The sequence below is a fragment of the Bos indicus genome, chromosome 3, assembly GCF_029378745.1.
Source record: "Bos indicus isolate NIAB-ARS_2022 breed Sahiwal x Tharparkar chromosome 3, NIAB-ARS_B.indTharparkar_mat_pri_1.0, whole genome shotgun sequence".
Taxonomy (NCBI): domain Eukaryota; kingdom Metazoa; phylum Chordata; class Mammalia; order Artiodactyla; family Bovidae; genus Bos; species Bos indicus.
This window is the reverse complement of record NC_091762.1, coordinates 66,319,909-66,341,076: the sequence shown is the minus strand read 5'-3', so window position 1 is coordinate 66,341,076 and position 21,168 is coordinate 66,319,909. Positions and strand designations below refer to the sequence as shown.

The window sequence follows — 21,168 nt, the reverse complement described above, 5'->3', positions numbered from 1 at the left end:
TTGTGCTGGAAACCGGGACAGTGAAAAACAAACTCAGCAGAAAGCTCACACAGCTCAGTCTCAGATTCCAGAAGACCTCCAGTTAAGGTAGGAGGTCCTCACTCCTATGGCTGGAGGGACATGCCTAATGAAATCTTAATTCCTTTACAATCTCTCATTTCTTGTTTCCTTGAACCTCCCGCGAACAGGCGGGCAGCAGTGGGCACAACTGAGGGACTCTGGAGAGGCTACTCCTCAGCATGTCCCAAAGGCGCTATCTGCTGAGCCCCAGTAGCTGTGACACGTCGAGGGGGCTTTAATGTCCGTCACTCCAAATCTTTGTTGTGACAAGACAAAAACTGAGGAATATACACTCGCGTGACACCTCCTGTAGCCCTTGGCACACTGACAAAACTGTCGGTTTACCTGCCTGCCTCCCTGAGTACAAGGCATGGTCTCTGAGGGCGGAGGTTTTATCTTACTCAGCATTTTGCTTTCCAGGGTCTAAGTTCATGTTGAATGAATGAACTTGTAAATGGGAAAAGAGAATGCGCACTGCCTTACATATGCATTCAGGAAAAGCCCAATCATAATCTGTTCGTTTCCGTGCAGAGAGTATGGGTTTTGAATACCAGCTGACTGCACCACTCTATCAGTTCAATCACTTTGGGCGAAGTCTCTGAAATTTCATTTTCATACTTTTAGAAATATGGATGCTAGTAAAGTTTACTGTATAAGATTGAAGAAACTAGGGAAATGTATGTAGCCCCATAGATCAGTGCCAAATAGATAGTTAAATGAACAAAAAATTTTAAACTATTAGTTTTATTGTAATTTCTTATTAATAATTGCATTTCATGCATGCCTAGATGTGGGCTACTGAGGGGACCAAACATCTTTGCACCTTTTTCTTGTGCTGAGCAGATCTCTCTGTCTCTTTTTTCTTTAGGGAAAAAGAAACTTAACAGCAGTTGGCTTGCTGTTTCCTGCTCATTTGCTGCTTTGAGTTTCACTTTCCTTTTTCAGGAACAGGAAGCCACTGATCTCAACAGAACCTTTAGTCTCCAAACTCTGGCTAGTCCATAAGTGTGACAGAGCAGTTAACACTCCATTAAGCCTTGTCCCATTCTGAAAAGCTGGTAAGTGACTTGCTGCCATCCAACGTTTCCTAACTGTGGGCAAAGAAATTTGTTTGTTTTTCTTTCTTTGAAGAAGACTTTCAAGTGAAATTGCTACTAAGATCATGCTTTTTGCTTTTGTTGGTTTTGTTTTTTAATGAATATTTCAAATACAGGGAATACAGAGAATACATAAACTTTACTGTAATCTTATGCAGTTCTGGTTTTTTAAATGATTTGCTTAATTAATAAGAATAGTTTTTTCTTGAAAACTTCAAGGCATTACAGATCTCACTGAAATTATTGATGAATCTCTCTTACATTTTCTTCACTTCCCTTACTTCCTAGAGAGAAACTGTACCCAGACTTTGTCATAAATTATTGTCATGCTTGTTTTTATGCTCTTTTACTGTATATATGTGTGTATTTAAATGACCTCCAGTATTGCTTTGTAAATTAACAGTTTATTTATGGTATCATACTAAGATTCTCATTCTCCACTTGTTTCTTTCCAGTCAATATGAATTCTTTGAGATTTATCTGCGTTAAGACAAATATGTCTAATTCAGGTAGTTCAATGCTCTTTAGTATTTCCTTTTATGAGTATGCAAAAACTTGTACATCCAATCTTCTAACATTACCATAAACAATGATGCTATGCACATTGTTTCCAAAATGATGCACGGCCATCAGGACAATGTAAATATTCTTGAATTGCTATATCCTGGTCATCTGTTTCACTGAACTTTTGTTTGATGTGAAGTGATATCCCATTGTTGTTTAATTTACAGTTTCTTGTCACTAGAATTCTTGAACATTTTTTCATATAGTCCATTAAATGGACTTATAGTCCATTTAAGTTACTTCCACTTGTGAATTTCTTGTTCACATACTTTGACTACTTTTCTATTAGGTTGTTTGTGGTTTCTTTATTGTTCATAGGTGGGATAGTATTTGTAAGATATATGATGTTTTAAGGTTGCATTTGTTGTACCTTTTATTGTAAGATATTTTAAGTTTTAGTGTAGTTAAATTTATTTTTCTTTCCTTTATAGTTTGTACTATTGGTATCTTATTTTAGAAATCCTTCCCAAAGCAAAGGTTGTAATGACAATATCTCATACTTCCTTCTAAAATTTTTTCACATTTAGTGCTTCATATCAACTGGAATTTACTTTTGAAAATGTTATGAGATTATGAGGATGATATGACTTAATTAAAAATTGTTTTCCTATAGAGCTATTACCTCCCCTTCAAGCTGAGTAAACAGTTGTGTTAAGTTTGTATTTGGTTTAGGTTGTTCTTAGTTTCTCTTTCTGCTTTATCTCATGTTTATTTCTTTGAAATTGTACCCAGCAGTAAAGTCTCCACATGTAAACTTGGCATTCAGCTTTGTTTTCCAGGGCACCCCAGCTATGAAAGTGGGTCAGTCTCAGGGCTCTTGACTATCTTAATGCCATGGTCACATTTTCCTAATTATCGTAATTTTATATAATTCTTAACTTGTTCATCTTTAAAACTCTCTTGGCTATCCTTTGTTCCTTGAGATATCATGGGAACTTTCAGATTATCTTCTTACATTCAATCGAAAGAATGTTCTTGGGCTTTTGATCACCCTTGCGCTGAACTGAAAGATACATTTTGGAGGAACTGACAATTTTTAAGAAGGCTTTTGTCATCTAAGAAAATTGGATAGGTATTCATTTATTTGGGTCATTTTTCATGTCCTTTATAACATTCTTCTTGTAATTATCTCTACAGAAGTTGTTTGTAGCTTTAAAAATTTTTTCTTCCAGGTACATTATTTTATTTGCTGCTTTTGTGAATAAATTTTAAAAATCCACTTCTTTTTTTTCTTTAGGCTTGTTAATATTTTGCTGAAGATTTTAAAAAATATTTATTTATTTTTAATTGCTTGATGATTGGCTTACAGTATTACACCTGTATTTAGGAGTGAGACTAGCTTGCAGTGTTCCTGCTTGCAATGCCATTGTAATGTGTTGGTCTATATTCTCTTGAAGTGTTTTTTTAAGATTCTAATGTTTAGCACTCAAAGTTTGGTTTGGTTATTGGACCCACTTATCTTTGCAATTTATTTGTGGGAAGTTTTAATGGTGAGTTTTGTTTTTTAGAATAGCTATGGGACTATTCTTTTTTTTTTTTCCCCTATTTATTTTCATGCAGTTTTGGTAAGTTTTTCTCAGAATTGGCCCATTTCAAATTTACCTGTTTTCAAATTTATTTTTTTAAAAATTGTTCGGCTTAAAAAATGTTTTTACTGTTTGTAGCATATGTCCTGATATTCTTGTCTATGTTCTTGATTTTGGTACATTGCTCCTCCCCCCAACCATTTTTTGTTTATCAATATCAGCAATGTTTTACCGACTTTATTATTTATACTTTTTGAAAACTAACATTGGTTCTGTTAATCTTCTCTTTGTATATTTATTTTTGCTTTATTAAGTTTGGCTTTTACTTTTACTATTTACTTCCTTTTGTGTGTGTGTATAATTGGCAACTTTCCCCTGACTTGTGAAGCTGAATTTTATATTATTGATTTTCAGCCTTTCTTCTTTTCTAATACATATATTTAATTATAAACACTTTTTACAGCATGTTTTAGCTTCATTTCACAAGTTTTGACAATAATTATCATTTATTCAGTTTTCTAGATCTTATTCAGTTTTCTTATTGATCAGTGGACTTCCTAGTACTGAGAGAAGTCACTCAGTCGTGTCTGACTCTTTGTGACCCATGGACTGTGTAGCCTGCCAGGCTCCTCAATCCATGGGATTTTCCAGGCAAGAATACTGGAGAGGGTTGCTATTTCCTTCTCCAGGGGATCTTCCCTACCCAGGGATTGAACCCGGGTCTCCTGCACTGTGAGCAGACTCTTTAACATCTGAGCCACCAGAGATTTCTTTATTTTCTAATGTATTAGGGAATCTATTTTATGTTTGAAATGTTTTGAGACTTACTTGCTTTTTGAGCTTTGTATGACTACTTTGATATCTGCCATATTCTTTCTTTCTCTCATTCTTGGACTTTAGTTGCATAGATATCCTCTCATTTTACTATACTGTCTATTCTCTTTGGTCCTTTGTTCTTTTTCCTTCTCTTCGTCTCAATTTTTCATTTGATATAGCTTCTTCCAACTAATTCTTTCTTTCAAGTGTGTTTAACCTTCAATTTATTTTTCAGAAATAAATTGAATTTATTTCAGATATTTATTTTTAAAGTCTAGAATTCCCTTCAATTCCCACCCCATTCCATTTTCTGTCAGCCGTTTAATCTTATCTTTTACTTATTTGAATACACCAAGCTTGTATGCTAAGTTGCTTCAGGCATGTCTGACTGATATCGACCCTATGGACTATAACCTGCCAGGCTCCTCTGTCCATGGGATTCTCCAGCAAGAAGACTGGGGTGCACCACCACAGCCTCCTCCAAGGGATCTTCCTGGCCCTGGGATGGAACCCACCTCTCCTGCAGCTCTTGCCTTGCAGTCGGATTCTTTACGGATGAGCCACCAGGGAAGCCCACACAAAGCTCAGTTGTTTAAAAATCACTGTGGGCTTCCCTGCTGGCTCAGAGGTTAAAGTGTCTGCCTGCAATGCGGGAGACCTGGGTTTGATCCCTGGGTTGGGAAGATCCCCTGGAGAAGCAAATGGAAACCCACTCCAGTATTCTTACCTGGAGAACCCCTGGACAGAGGAGCCTGGTGGGCTACAGTCCACAGGGTCGCAAAGAGTCGAGCATGACTGAGCGACCTTATTTTCACTTTCAACTCAATTATCAGTGTGGATTTCTTTCTATTTTCTGTTTTTTTCTCTTGGTTTTCTATCATGTTGTTTTGTCTGCTCTCTGGTGTTTATGATGAATGTGAGACATTGAATATCAAGAAAATGTAGACCTAAAGTTAAGAAAATTTTCTCTTCACTCAGACAAAATTTATTTTGTATCTGTCCTATATAGCTAGAGACACTGGCAATTCTCATTTGTCTTAATCCTATTATAGATTAGATTGAGAAGACGAGAGATGGAATTAAGTCTGTTTCAGTCCACTGGTGGTTCTTCCCTGTTCAGTTCAATTCAGTCACTCAGCTGTGTCCAACTCTTTGTGATCCCAGGGACTGCAGCATGCCAGGCTGCAGTCCATGTCCATCACCAACTCCTGGAGCTTGCTCAAACTCATGTACATCGAGTTGGTGATGCTGTCCAACCATCTCATCCTCTGTCATTCTTTTGTCCTCCTGCGTTCAATCTTTCCCTGCATCAGGATCTTTTCCAATGAGTCAGCTCTTCGCATCAGGTGACCAAAGTACTGGAGCTTCAGCTTCAGCATCAGTCCTTCCAATGGATATTCAGAACTGATTTATTTTAGGATTGACTGGTTTGAACTCCTTGCAGTCCAAGGGACTCTCAAGACTCTCAACACCACAGTTCAAAAGCATCAATTCTTCGATGCTCAGCTTTCTTTATAGCCCAACTCTCACATCCATACAAGACTACTGGAAAAACCATAACTTTGACTAGACAGACATTTGTTGCAAAGTAATATCTCTGCCTTTTAATATGCTGTCTAGGTTGGTCATAGCTTTTCTTTCAAGGAGCAAGCGTCTTTTAATTTCATGACTGCAGTCACCATCTGCAGTGATTTTGGAGCTCAAAAAAAATAAAGTCTCTCATTATTTCCATTGTTTCCTCATCTATTTGCCATGAAGTGATGGGACCAGATGCCATGATCTTTGTTTTCTGAATGGAGAATTTTAAGCCAACTTTTTCACTCTCCTCTTTCACTTTCATCAAGAGGCTCTTTAGTTCTTCTTTGCTTTCTTAGATAAGGCAGGTAAGATGGTCTGGTATTCCCATCTCTTTTAGAATTTTCCACAGTTTGTTGTGATCCAAAGGCTTTGGCATAGTCAATAAACCAGCAGCAGATGTTTTCTGGAACTTTCTTGCTTTTTTGATGATCCAGCAGATGTTGGCAATTTGATCTCTGGTTCCTCTGCCTTTTCTAAATCCAGCTTGAACATCTGGAAGTTCATGATTCATGTACTGTTTAAGCCTGGTTTGGAGCAGCTTCTGAATTTGACAGATGCAACAATGCCAAGCTTACCTCTCTGCAGTCACTTCTTTTCCAAATCTTAGCCAATAATATAATTCTTTACTGCTTTGTTTTGTCTCCAATGCTTTCAAATATATTTATATCACAGTTACCCTTGTTTTTAATTTTTCTTATTGAAAGTAATGGCATGATGGCTAGTGTTCTAGCCTTCATGGACTTTCCTATCTATTAAATCCTCTCATGTTTCAATTTCTTTCTTTGTGCACTGTTTTTTGAATTAATTTCTCATTTCTATAATCAGATTCATGGATTGGTAAAATATGCCCTCATTCCAGGTATCTATTTTTGTAAAAAAGTGTCTATTTGAACACTGTCATGAGCTTTGTTTATGACTGTTTTTGCCTTATGTTGGCAAAGTTGAGTAACTGTGGTAAAAACAATATGACCCCCAAATCCTAAAATTTTTACTACGTGTTACTAAGAAAAAGTGTGATGATCTCTGCTCTAATTCATTAATTTTTCTCTACTTTTTAAATCCAGTCTCTAGTTTGTTTTTCCTATTGACTTAAAAAAATTAATGATATTTAAATGTCCAAATTATCTACTTTTCATATCTACCCATTACTGTTATATATATTAAAATATATAATATATATGTATATGTATACACATTCAGTTCAGTTCAGTCACTCAGTCGTGTCCAACTCTTTGTGACCCCATGAATTGCAGCACGCCAGGCCTCCCCGTCCATCACAAACTCCCGGAGTTCACCCAAACTCTTGTCCATCGAGTCGGTGATGCCATCCAGCCATCTCATCCTCTGTCGTCCCCTTCTCCTCCTGCCCCTAATCCCTCCCAGCATCAGAGTCTTTTCCAATGAGTCAACTCTTCGCATGAGGTGGCCAAAGTATTGGAGTTTCAGCTTTAGCATCATTTCTTCCAAAGAACACCCAGGACTGAGAATGGACTGGTTGGATCTCCTTGCAGTCCAGGGGACTCTCAGGAGTCTTCTCCAACACCACAGTTCAAAAGCATCAATTCTTTGGCGCTCAGCCTTCTTCACAGTCCAACTCTCACATCCATACATGACCACAGGAAAAACCATAGCCTCGACTAGACAGACCTTTGTTGGCAAAGTAATGTCTCTGCTTTTGAATATGCTATTTAGGTTGGTCATAACTTTCCTTCCAAGGAGTAAGCGTATTTTAATTTCATGGCTGCAATCACCATCTGCAGTGATTTTGGAGCCCCCTAAAATAAAGTCTGACACTGTTTCTCCATCTATTTCCCATGAAGTGATGGGACCGGATGCCATGATCTTCGTTTTCTGAATGTTGAGATTTAAGCCAACTTTTTCACTCTCCTGATTCACTTTCATCAAGAGGCTTTTTAGTTTCCACTTCACTTTCTGCCATAAGGGTGGTGTCATCTGCATATCTGAAGTTACTGATATTTCTCCCGGCAAACTTGATTCCAGCTTGTGTTTCTTCCAGCCCAGTGTTTCTCATGATGTACTCTGCATATAAGTTAAATAAGCAGGGTGACAATATACAACCTTGACGTACTCCTTTTCCTATTTGGAACCAGTCTGTTGATTCATGTCCATTTCTAACTGTTGCTTCCTGACCTGCATATACCTATGTGTATGTATATAGTTCTTTACACTCCAAGTCCAAATAACATGTTTTAATTGGGTCAGTGACTAAAGAATTCACCGAAACTAGTATAGCAGAAATCACAATACTGTACTGCTCTCTGAAACTATTAAAATTTTTTTTTCCTACTAGATACAGAACAATGGCAGTGACAACCACATTGACATGGAATGAGGAAAGAAGTTTTCAAAAGCTGCTTGGAAATGTTTCTCTGAGACTTCTTTATAAGTCTAGTGTCCATGGAAGAAGCACTGTAGAAATGCAGAATAGGTGCCGTTGTCAAGGACCCATTGTAACAGTGATTTATCATTCCAACAGTATTTTTGGTGTCTTTACACTTGGGCATAGTTCTGACATGTCTGAAAGTTTTACAGAGCCAAATGCTTCCTTCTTTTTTTCACTTCAAAAGAATGAAACAATGGAAATGAAAACTGTAGTTTTAAATTCAACAGTGACATTTTATCGTAATAACCTGACATTTTGTTTCTCTAGTTATTACAATCAAAAATTATCTCTAAATTTTGAAGAAAGTCGCATTTATATACCTAGAATTTTTGAGGAAGAATTAATTGTAAAATCTCACGCAAAGTCCACATTTTTAGAATGTGAAGTTTTTCGAGTTGAAGGTATGTTAATTTGTACATTACTAAGTTCTGATTCCAGTCTTTGTGTTTGGTAACTCATAATTAATCTACAAGAACAAGAAAAAAGAAGACAGACAAGTGAATTTCATATCACACATTTTTTAATAACCTCCAAAATGAAACATGGAAGGCATATAGGTTATGGGGTTATCACCCAGAAAATATAGGCAGCTTTGGCCAAAGTAAGTTGAGAAGTATGAATGAAGGGATGGAGACGGAGAGAGAAGTTTCATTATTTTGACATGTGACACTTTTTGAGTTAGCCCTGGGACTCCTAGGCATAATTATATGAGTTTGCAGAGTGACTTATACAAAGAAGATACTTTTAGCTCCCCTTAATCTCATTATACTGCCAACCCTAATTCCTAACCAAACAGCTCATCTGGGTTATGCAAAAAGACTCAATGCCCTATTTAGAAGTTAGACTTGGTCACATTTAATCAGACAAGCTTAAAAATTGTTATGCCGTGTTTATTTCCTTTAGGAATTAAGGATGAGGCAGGCTACATAAACAGGATAACAAGAGCCACACAGTAAGTTAGTTTCTTGAACTATCTCTTACTCATTTCATTTAGATCAACTGTATGAATGGCACTGACAGTGAGATTAAAAATCATGTTACTTGGAGTGATAAAAATCAGTTACAGTGTTCCTGACATAATGTGTTGAAAACAATTTAGAACAGCAACAAAAGCAAAACCACTACCAGCTGAAACTTTTTAAGATCCACGTGATGGCAGTTTGACTTCATGTTTCACTTTGGTTCTGTTAGATTCAAAGTTTTCCAGAGTTGAGAAGACTATTTTAGATAATTCCTCTGAATCCTTATTTTGAGAATCAAGTTTTCAGAAAAACCTCAGAAAATTTTAAAAACAAAGTCCCCTCTTCCCACTTATAGATAAACACTTGCATTGCATATATTTTATTTCTGTTTCCCCTTAATGTAACATTGTCACTGAAAATTCATTTTCAGTGTTGTTATTTCTTATTATACTTATGGGGTCTAAGGCTAATAGTTTAGAAATTATTTGGTTGCTGGTTAGTTTAACTTAGTCAGATATAGATAAGTACATTTTCTTCAAGCACAAAATGTATAACCTTAGACCCTTTCAAGTTATATGAAAGAAGATGCTAATATCAAAATAATAAATAAGTGTTAAAACATGCTTTTTAGCAGGAAGACAAGCTCAGCAGAATTATATTGTTCCTTATGAAAGTTTGGCTGTTGTATTTAACAACTGCACTTTTCCAGGCACAGAAATAGTCTCCTAGCAGATGTCAGAGCCTACAGTCCCTATGCAGACTTGGTTTCAGCAATCCGTATTCTCTTGCTGGGTCCAGTTGGGTCTGGAAAGTCCAGTTTTTTCAATTCAGTGAAGTCCATTTTCCAAGGCCATTTGACTCGCCAAGCCATAGTGGGATCTGATGTCACCAGCATTACTGAACAGGTAAGTTATTTCAGGATTTCCTGAGGATTTTGTTTTATAGGTTACAATTATGAGGTCTGTTAATTTCTTTGGCACTTTCTTCAATAGTTTAACCTCCTAATCTATGAACAATTAAATGCTAAATCAAATGTAAAACAGGAATAAAAATTGAATTAGAATTTTCCCCCATGAGTTATATTAGACAGAGAAGCTTTCCATTTTAATGGACGTAAGCAGTTTTAAGAAGAATGCTTTTTGGTATTTGCAAAAAATAATAAATGTTTAAAAACTTTGTAGAAATCTTTGTCCGAAAAAAAAAAAAAGAAATCTTTGTCCGTTTTATTTGATATATATATATTTACTCATGTCCCACATGATTTTGCCTGGATTGAAATTATTTTCTCTTTTTTTGTAATAAAATAATGAAAATTATGTATTGTAACACTTTTGCATTATATGAGATCATTTAATAGAAAATGATCATGAGAAGCAAAACCTTCATGGGGTAAATCAGTCTACCAACGCTCCTATAAAGACTATCTTATTTGTAAATAAATATATTTAAGGAAATAAGTACTAATGCCATTTTTAAAACTGTTATGCTAAAGATCTTTGATTTACAGTGCAATATTTATCTAGAAGCTTCCATTCTATGCTTGTCAATATTATGTAATCAACAAAAAGAATAAAGGGAATTAATAGAAAATATTAATGTATTGAATATTATCTAACTCTAATTAGAGTTAATTTCTTTCATGTTGAGGTACCAATAAACCCCATTCACTTAGATCAAAATCTCCAGTGGAATTGCTTTAGGCATTTTTATGAAGCAATGGGTGCTTTGACTCCTTCACAAATGACAATAGGTTACAGAGGAATTCTCCACCTCCTGGTTTGGACTGAAAGAACTGAGTATCATTTGGTGTCTCTGAGAAGACCTTTTCTTTGTGATTCTTCCCAAATCTTCTATAGTTGAGTCTATGTTGAAAGTGTATTTGACCAATAAATGAAATTTTTTCAGAGTTATCCTGAAAAATAGTCTTGGGATCAGATGGAGTGTGTCTAGAAAAGAAGCTTTGCTAAAGTGAAAAGTGAAAGTGAAAGTTCCTCAGTTGTTTCTGACTCTTTGTGACCCCATGGACTGTCCATGGAATTCTCCAGGCCAGAATACTGGAGTAGGTAGTCTTTTCCTTCTCCAGTGGATCTTCCCAACAGGGATTGAACCCAGGTCTCCTGCACTGCAGGCAGATTCTGCATGCAAAGTGCTCCTAATGCATGTCAAAATATGGTGGTTGTAAGCTGAACTTTTCTCATGGAATATCATATTTGATTGACAAGACAACTGAAAGACTTGCTTATTTATACTTGGATATTTGGTAGACATTTTGGGGAAAAATGCACGAAATGAGGGTATCACTTCAAGGATAACAACCTACAGTGTTTGTTGTCAAAGATAACATTTGAGCTTTTAAGAAAAAGAGCATGAGGAAGTTTGTATCCACTACTTTGAGCTTGAAAACTTAAGAACTTAAAGACTTATCTAATGAGATTAATGATGGTATTAACAAATATGATATTGTAATATTGTACAATGAAATGTACCAATATTTGGAAGATCCAGATAAGCCAGTGAACCAATACTTTCAAATGACCAATGCATCAAGTTACAAAATCATGGATGGATAAAAAATATATTCAAAGTGTAAAATAGATCAATGAACTTAATGTCATAGTTTGAAAGTATCACAGATTTCACATTGCAGGGAACCTTTGAGAAATTATCACTTGTTCAGCTTTGATGTATTATTAATGAGCAATGTCCAGAATTCTCTGAAAGCTGTTAAATTAAATACTCCCTCCTTGCCTACTACCTGTATGTGTGAGGTCAGATTTTTCATATACTTCAACCCAAACAATATATCACAAGAGATTGAATGCAGAGGCAACTATGAGAATCTTGCTGTTTTTTATTGATTCAGACATTAAAAAGAATTGCAAAAAGTATATCAATCCCACTCTTTTCTATAATTTTTTGAAAATAGTTTTTCCCTAAAATTGTTAGATTAATATATAACAGGTTCATATTATATTTTTAAATAATTTAAGAAATACTAAAAATGTTTGTTTTAATTTCTAGTATGTTGCACATAAATAGATAAGACCTACATGAATAAAATATCTTTGGGAGCCTCAATAATTTTTAAGAAACTTAGTTGATCTTGAGACCAAAATGTTTGAGGACCACAGTATAAATATTAATGGGTTTTTCTTATTATTATTACATCTTGAAGGCTAGTTGAAGAGTGAACTTTTATATTGCTGTGTTTTGTTTTACAGTATAGGATATATTCTATTAAAGATGGAAAATATGGCCAATCTCTGCCATTTATGTTGTGTGACTCCATGGGGCTGGATGAGAAAGAGGGAGTAGGCTTATGTGTGGATGACATACCCCACATCTTAAAAGGCTGTGTGCCAGACAGATATGAGGTAAGAATCCTTCAAAGTCTAGAACATTTCAAATCATTTTCAGCAATGCTTTTCATTGATATTTTATCACATGCATTTCTAATTTTTATAAAGTGGTTTCAACACCAACCAATACTACTGTATTTTAAATTAAGAAATATTTATGTAAAGAAAGCAGATAACTTCTATTATTTTCTACAGCATTAAGAAATATAACCAAAAGGCAAGATTTTACTCATATAGGTTCCAGGAAAAGGTCAGGAGGAACTGTGTTTATATTACTCTTTGCAATGATTCTAAATACTAGGAAAGGAGTAATATAATCTCTTGCACTTTTATAATCACTTAGACAAAATATTGAAACAACTACTCTTAGTTGATATGTGATGTTACATTGAAGGTGAGCAGGCTTCACTACTTAAATACAGCCTAAATACCTGATTTCAAAGGTTGGCTCTGCTACCAATTAGGTGTGTACCCATAAGTAAGTTACATGCTTGTCTCTGTGAGTTTTTTTTTTTTTTTTTAATGTGGAAAATGTAGATAATGATAATGCTGATCTCATAGGTGGCTAAAAAGATTAAATGAGAAGATAAATTCTAAGTTCTCAGAAAGTTAAACATTATTGTCACCTTTCTTTTAGGTATTGGGTGCAATAAAATTAGCCTCAATTTCTAAGCAGTGATTTCCTTTTCCTCAATTGTGCTTTGAGATTTGAAGAGACTGAGACTTGAAATTAGCTTTTAAAGTTTAAAAATAAAATAAAATTTAAAAAATAGCACTGTTTGTACTTTTCTGAAATATTTCCATTATGGATAATTAAGTTGTAATTATATATATATATATATATTTTGCCAAAGCAATGAAGTGGGTTGTATTATTTTTTTTTAATATAATGATGCCATGCTAACAGTGGAGAGGAAGTATGAAAGAATGCTGTGAACTAATCTGGGGCAGGAGTGTCTGGGAGAAGGGAAGTTTTTGTGTTGGAAGTTAGTGGCGATCATGCTTGAAACATGAATTGTATCTGAAAGAATTCAGCAGAATTCTTGTAAATGAATGAAAGCATTCTCTTAAATGTTACCTTATATTTCTATAACAGTTTAGTCCCCAAAAACCAATTACACCCAAGCATCCTACTTTCATCACCTCTCCGTCACTGAAAGACAGGATCCACTGTGTGGCTTATGTCTTTGATATCAACTCTATGGACAATCTCTCCTCTAAAATGGTGGCAAAGCTCAAACAAATTCAAAAAGAAGTAATAAACTGCGGTGAGTTTCAAAACATTTTTACTTTGAAATAAAGATACATCCACAGAAAATTGCAAAAAGAATACAGCAAGGTCCCATGTCCCCTTCTTCCAATTTCCAGAGTCCCAGTTTGGTTGGTGGCAGTAGCAGATAGAGATCATTCAAAGGCTTTACTGAAATCCTTAAAGACTAGAATGGCTATGATTTTTTCATCATGTGTGATTTTCCTATGGCTAGATAGAGGAATTACCTCCCCATATTAGGTGACTAGACCAGAAAGATTAAAACCAGGAGATACAACACTCATAAGGCATGTTATAGCTCTGTTATTTTGTTACATGGGTAGATTCCAGTAACTACTGCTACATACAGAACTATTCCATCGCCATGAAAGTCTTTGTCATGGTACCCCCCAACCCTCACCAGTTAATTTTTGGCAGCAATTAATCTCTCCTTTATCTCCATAAGTTTTGAGAATGTTATACAAATGGAATCCCAACAGTATGTCTGATTTGAGGCTGGGCTTTCTTCACTCAGTCTAATATCCTTTGAATTACATAAAAGTTGTTATGTATATTAGTTGTTCATTTCTGTTTATTGTTGAGTACTAATTCATGGTATAGATATTCCATAGTTGTTTTAACCATTCTTTATTAAAGGACTTTTTGATTACTTCTGTTTTTGGGCTATTGCACATAAAGCTCCTTTGAATATTAGTGTGCAGGTTTTTGTGTGGATGTAAGTTTTCTTTCTTCTGGGATCATTCCCCAAAAGTGTGATTGCTGGGTCCTATGCTAACTCTGTGTTTAATTTTTTAAAGAAAACGCCAAACCACTTTTTAGAATTACTGCACATTTTCTATTTTTACAATATATGAGAGATCCAGATTCTCTGGATTCTTGCTAGTATTTACGATTATTGCTTTTTTTTTTTTTTTTATTTAACTTTTCTAGTAGGTATATAATGATAGTTTACATTGCCCTAATGGTGGCTCAGCTGGTAAAGAGTCTGCCTGCAGTGCAGGAGACCTGGGTTTAATCCCTGGGTCAGGAAGATCCCCTGGAGAAGGACATAGCAAGCCATTCCAGTATTCTTGACTGGAAAATCCCATGGATGGAGGAGCCTGGCAGGGTACAGACCATGGGGTTGCAAAGAGCTGGACACGACTGAGGGACTTCACTTTAATGATTAATTACACTGACCATCTTTTAATGTACTTATTTGCTTGTATATGTCTTCTTCAGTAAAAGATCTCTTCATGTCTTTGACCTGTTTTCTATTTGGACACTTTGTTTTTTTTACTGTTGAATTTTAAAAGACCCGTAAATTCTAGATATGATTCATTTGTCAGATATGACATATGGTTTGCAAATAGTTTCTTCCAGTACTCAGTTGTCTTTTCAATATCTTAGCAGAGCCTTTCACAAACAAAATATTAAAAATGTTGGTGAACTCCTATTTGTCAATTTTTTCTTTTAAGGATCATGTTTTTCATTTTGTGTCTAAAATCCTTCGCCAAGCTTTAAGTCTTGGATTTTTTTCTGTTTTCTTCTAAAAGTTTTATATAGTCTTAACATTTTACATTTAAATATGTAATTAATTTTTAGTCACTTTTTGTATAGGATATGAAGTGTAGGTCAAGGTTTATTTTATTTTTGCCTATGGATATTCAGTTGCTCCAGGACCATTTGTTGAAAAAACTGTCATTTCTCAATTGTATTGCTTTTGTACCATTATCAAAAATCCATGTCCTCACTTCTGTGCATCTATTTCTGGGTCTCTATTCTGTTCCCTTGATCTATATGTTCATTCCTCTACCAACATCACACAGTCTTTATCACTGTGGTTATATAATAATAAAAGCTATAGGTCTTAAAGTGGGTAAAATAATCCCTTCCACTTTATTCTTATTTGTCAAAATTATTTTATCTATTCTAGTTCCTTTACATTTCTGTAGGAATTTTAGAGTTACTTTGTATATTTCTACAAAAAAAGTCTTAATGGGATGTTGATTGTTTATTAGTTCTAGGAAGACTTTTTTCATCATTAAATTCTTAGGATTTCATTTCATCTCAAATGGGGACAATTTTATTCCTTCTTTCTTAACTTGTATGTGTTTTATTTATTTTTGTTTATCTTACCATCCTGGCTCGTACTTTTAGTTGAATAGTGATGAGAACAAATACCCTTGTTTTGTTTCTGAACTTAGGAGAAGAGATTCAATGTTTCATCACGTTAATGTCAACTAATGCCATTATAGTTTTTAATAGCTGTTCTTTATTAAGTTGAAGAAGTTCTTCTTTATTTCAACTTCTCTGAGAGTTTGTTTTTTTTTAAAGCATGAATGGCTATTGAATTTTGCCAAATGGTTTTTCTCTATAGATTGATATGATCATGGGAATTGTTTCCCTGTGTAGTCTGTTTATGTCATGGATCATATTGACTGAATTTGAATCTTGAGCCAACTTTGTCTCCATAACACAAAGCCCATGTGTTCATGGTGCATAATTCCTTTTATATATTGCTGAATCCTATTTGATAATATTTTATTAAGTAATTTGGCATCTACATTTATGAGGGATATTGGGCTGTAGTTTTTTTGTTTTGTTTTTTAATTTCTGTAGTGTTTGCCAAGGAGAAGGCAATGGCACCCCACTCCAGTACTCTTGCCTGGAAAATCCCATGGACGGAGGAGCCTGGTGGGCTGCAGTCCATGGGGTCACTAGAGTCGGACACGACTGAATCACTTCACTTTCACTTTTCACTTTCATTCATTGGAGAAGGAAATGGCAGTCCACTCCAGTTCTTGCCTGGAGAATCCCAGGGACGGGAAAGCCTGGTGGGCTGCCGTCTATGGGGTCGCACAGATTCGGACAGGACTGAAGCGACTTAGCAGCAGCAGCAGCAGTATTTTTCAGGGTTTGGTCTCAGGTAATATTGGTGTTATAAAATGAGCTAGGAAGTACTCTTTCCTCTTTCATTTTCTGGAAGGGATTGTATAGAATTTTTTTTTTTTAAATGTGTGGTAGAATTCTCCAATAAAACCATCTGGCCCTGGAGATTTCTTTTTCAGGGATTTTTAAAACCATGAGTTCAATTTAAAAATAGTTTTAGGGCTATTAAAATGATCTATTTCATATTAGATGAGCTATAGTGTAGTTTGTAGTATAGTTTCAGTCTATTTCATCTAAGTTGTCAAACTATGCATGTAGACTTGTTCATAGTATCTTCTCATTCTTTTTATGTCTTTGGGGTCTAAAGAGATATCCCTCTGTCCTTCTTGGGGAAATAGCTGTTAGTAAAGTAGAACTTTGGTTCAGTTACAACCAGTTATTTACTTTGATGTCTATGGTTTTAGGGAAAAGGCAGGGTCCTTAGTAGAACTGTGAAATCAGTGTACTTCACGTTCACAAATGCTCTCAGACAACTCTCCTTGCTTTCTCTCTTCCTTGGGGTTCTTTTTCAGTCTTTAAGATCCAGCAACCACTTCCCCCCCACTGACCAATTTAAAACACACTGTTTGAATGGGATAGTAGCTGATTGCAACTTAGTATGATTTTAATTCCATTTAGAAATAGTCTCTCATGTTGGAAGAAATAATGTCTCCCATTATAAGAACTTCAGGTCCCATATTGAGATTTCTTGGGAATATTCCATTCTCCTGATCTTAAATTTACCTTACAGAGTACTATTTTCACACATATTTAATTATCTTGTTAATACACTACTGTTTATGATGTAAATTAACTGATTTATCTACTTGATATAGGTGTAGCACAAGTAGCATTACTTACTAAAGTGAAAAATTGCAATGAAGTTCTTCAAGACAACTTCTTAAAGATGAATAAGGCTATGATTTCTCAAAGCCAGGTAAAGAATACTTGTTGCAACTAGATAGAATTGTAATAGTTTTATATTTTTGCATGTGTGTGAATGCTCACACTACATATTCACAGGTAAATGAAGAAATGAATCAATTGGCTGGTTGATTGAAGTTAATACCCTACTTTAAAATAATAATCTGAATTATAATTATATTCAGAAAATAATATTAAGCCATTGTGTTTACTGTTTCTTTCTTAAATTATATTTAAATTCAGTAAAATTTTAGATATAAGACTTACGTTTACTAAATTCTTTTTTCCACAGATACAGAATGTCAGCAAGATACTAGGCATTCCTCTTTCTAGAATATTGGTGGTTGACAATTATGCTTCAGAGAGGGAGATGGACCCTGTAAAGGACATTCTGATCCTCTCTGCACTGAAGCAGATGTTCCGGGCTACGGATGACTTCTTAGAGGATTTGCCTCTTGAGTAAACAGGTGATCTGGCCCCATCCTGCTCCTCTCACAAAGTTTTTGGAAAAACACTAGCTATTTCTCAGTTGGATGGTTGGTACCCATCTGCCTGCAGTAGTCCTGACAGCCATGTAACAATATTGCTTTGTTCTCACCCTTTTTATGTTTTGTTTCCAGATACAACTGCAGGAATGTTCCAGCTCTGCATCAGTTGACTTGATTCAGACACTTGGCCCAAGCTGGAGTTGCCAACAGCCTCTTTGAGATTCTGCCTCTACTCGAGTTTTGCTTTCTCTCCCTGACAATATTTAGCTGATGTTTCCTTCTAAGATCAGCCATACCTCAAGTACAAAGGTCAACCTTGAGCAGTAGTGGGCCAACATATGTCCTATTGCAAACCATCTTTCGTATTTATGCAATATTTACAAATTAATTTCTATGACATCTTTGAATATATCCTCAGAAAAGTTAACTATTTCCTTACTTACTTGTCTTAATTGTTTCAATACTTAATTTAAAACTCAGTGTCAGTACTAACCACACTGAGCATAAAATGGTTAGAGATATCTGCTTCTCTAAATAGTGAGCTTTTCAAGAAGCAGGGTTTGGATTTTGCTTATCTTTGTATTCACAGAAATTCGCACACTGCCTGGAAGGGAGCAAGCATACCTGCTCTTAAGCATATCTCCCGATCTCCCCAGTGTGATAATGTATATTTAAAATTTTCTCCTTATGGAAAGGAAGACTGTGAGAGAATGAAATGCTGGAGATAAATAAAGGAAGGAGAATGTATCACTTAGCTCTGGATGAAAATATGAATTTAAGTTAATTAAAAGAAACAAGTGTTCCCAAGAGATTAACATTTCATTTCTGTGAGAAAAAACAAACATTTTTCCTCTAACGAACCCGTGCCTGTTTTCATTGATTGAATTCCAAACCACCCTAGCCATATTTCCAAAGTAGAGTGATCAAATAAGGTTACTGCTGCTGCTGCTGCCGCTAAGTCACTTCAGTTGTGTCCAACTCTGTGTGACCCCATAGACGGCAGCCCACCAGGCTCCCCCGTCCCTGGGATTCTCCAGGCAAGAACACTGAAGTGGGTTGCCATTTCCTTCTCCAATGCATGAAAGTGAAAAGTGAAAGGGAAGTCTACTACTGCAAGTCAATTATAAGGTTCTTTTATACAAGTACTCCCAAATGATTCTAAAGTTCACTGGATAGCTGAAGAAATTAGAACTATTAATAAAGAAAGATGAAGAATCAGGTTTTCTCTCTTTTTACTTAACTCCTTTCAATTTTCTGTCTTTGTCAAATGAATATGCTTTGGATCAATAGTTCTTTGTATTAATACAATCCAACTTAGAATTATTATCTTTTGGGGGAAGTCCTGGGTATTACAAGGGCAAGAATTCCTTCAGGGTAATTATGGGAAAAAGAATATTTCCTAAATCAAAGCTACAGGTGAAGCCATGTTCTAATGAATGTCCAGAAGCCATAGTTCAATGGAAGAGATGGATAGGTTCTTTAGAAAATATTTGGGAATAGAATGGTCATAAGTACTGAGGAGTAGAGCCCAAGTAGATGTTGGGAACAAAATTAGAGTGGCAGACAGGATAGTTATGATGTGGATATAAGGCACAACAGGTCTGGAAAGTAAGGTATGTTTGCCTCCATGTATTCTAGGGAGAAAAAAAAGCCATAGCTATTGTTGGTTGGAAAAGACCGAAGGTGACTCAAGACCCACCATTGATTTCAGTAACTGTAGGGCCATACTTCATCCTTCTCCAGAGTGGAGTCAGCAAAAATCTGGGCAGAGGAAAGTTTCTCTATATGTAAAATTAGATTCAAAATGGAACTTTATTTGAAAGGATAGCATGGAATACTGTTATGAGGGAGAAGGAGATGCTGAAAAAGATGGGAAGTAATGGAATTATGAACAGACTTAAGCAATGAGGGACTGTCTAGGTGAGCCAACATTGTTTGAGAATGTAAATACTGAGGTTTTTTCTTTTTTTCTATAAAGGGCAGTGTTAGATAATTGATGTCACAATTCTGAATCCTCTGATTTTACACTACTTTGGGAGCATTTAAACCCCCAATGGAGCTAAATATTTATTTGGAGTTTAGGCTGGAAAGGATTGGTGATGGCAGGAAGCCTCAAAAGGGGTAAACTTCTCTTTAACCTGAGAGAGGACTTTCCCTGACATTGTAGATTCTGCTGATCTTTCTCTACCATCCTGAGAGATAGTAGGACTCACCATTTTGCTGCATTTTAGAAGCCATTCAGCATTTTTTAAACTTTACATAATTTGCAATTCATTTAGTTGTATAGTCCAGCCAAAATTGCTAAAATACTTCTTAGCAAAATAGTGCTAAGGGGCACAGTAGATAAAACAAGGGGAAATATAAGGTAGAATATTGTCTTAAAGTGAGGGGGATGTTGGTGAGACAGTTTAAGTATCAATGCTAGAAGCTTTGTGTGGTAGGTGGGGTAGGTGGATGCCACATGTTTCTTAATCTACATGTCCATCAATGGATGGATAAAGAAATGAAATATTATTCAACCATAAAAGAAGAAAATTCTGCCATTTTAGACAAAATAGATGGGCCAGAGTATTGTGTTAAAAGAAATTAGTCATACAGGGGAGACAAATACTGCATAACATTTCTTAAATGTTAATGAAATGGTGGTGGCCAAAGGCTGAGCGGGAGGGAAATGAGATGTTCGTTAAAGGATACAAATTTTCAGTTGTTGCTTAGACAGTAGTTATTAAATATTTTCACCACACATACAAAGAAGGTAATGATTTGAGATGAGATGATGGATATGTTAATTAACCATATTGTGGTAATCATCTCATAATATATGTTTATTAAATCATGTTGAACATCTTAAATTTACATAATATTTTCTATCAGTTATATCTTAATGAAATTTGAAAAAAAGTAAAAACAAAAGTAATTATTTCTGACAGAAATTTGTAGCATTGTGCAAATTCATCCAGCATCCACCTTAATAAGAGGGGTAGGTACAGTGGGTGATGTGCAAGCCTGTGTCTTCTTTAGAAAACTAATCTTAAAAGATTATCATGTTGCTTCTTCATAAAAAAGGGAGGCTAATAACTAATTGGCAAAACTGATCGGGGGACTCAAGTAGGCCTCAGATGATTCAGATACCGGCTGATGATTAATCATCTTGTAGGGACATAACTCCATCCGATGCTAAAGTGGCCACCTGATAGCAAGGCTGATCAA

At 35.4% G+C, this 21,168-nt stretch overlaps 1 protein-coding gene across 2 annotated transcripts; it reads left to right on the top strand.

Moving 5' to 3' along the window:
- The first annotated feature begins 997 nt into the window (after positions 1–997).
- IFI44L (interferon induced protein 44 like) lies at positions 998–19,176 on the top strand. 2 transcript variants are annotated; one of them, XM_019957227.2, is made up of 9 exons: positions 998–1,118; positions 7,953–8,446; positions 8,949–8,997; positions 9,717–9,912; positions 12,229–12,381; positions 13,463–13,634; positions 17,383–17,483; positions 17,763–17,937; positions 18,091–19,176. In XM_019957227.2, the coding sequence occupies exons 2-8, from the start codon at positions 7,963–7,965 to the stop codon at positions 17,931–17,933; spliced, it is 1,326 nt and encodes a 441-aa protein (XP_019812786.2). In that variant the 5' UTR covers positions 998–1,118; positions 7,953–7,962; the 3' UTR covers positions 17,934–17,937; positions 18,091–19,176. The 2 variants fall into 2 exon arrangements, with proteins under 2 accessions (XP_019812786.2, XP_070642358.1); XM_070786257.1 differs by lacking the exons at positions 998–1,118; positions 8,949–8,997 and having other exon boundaries at positions 8,309–8,446.
- Positions 19,177–21,168: the final 1,992 nt, after the last annotated feature.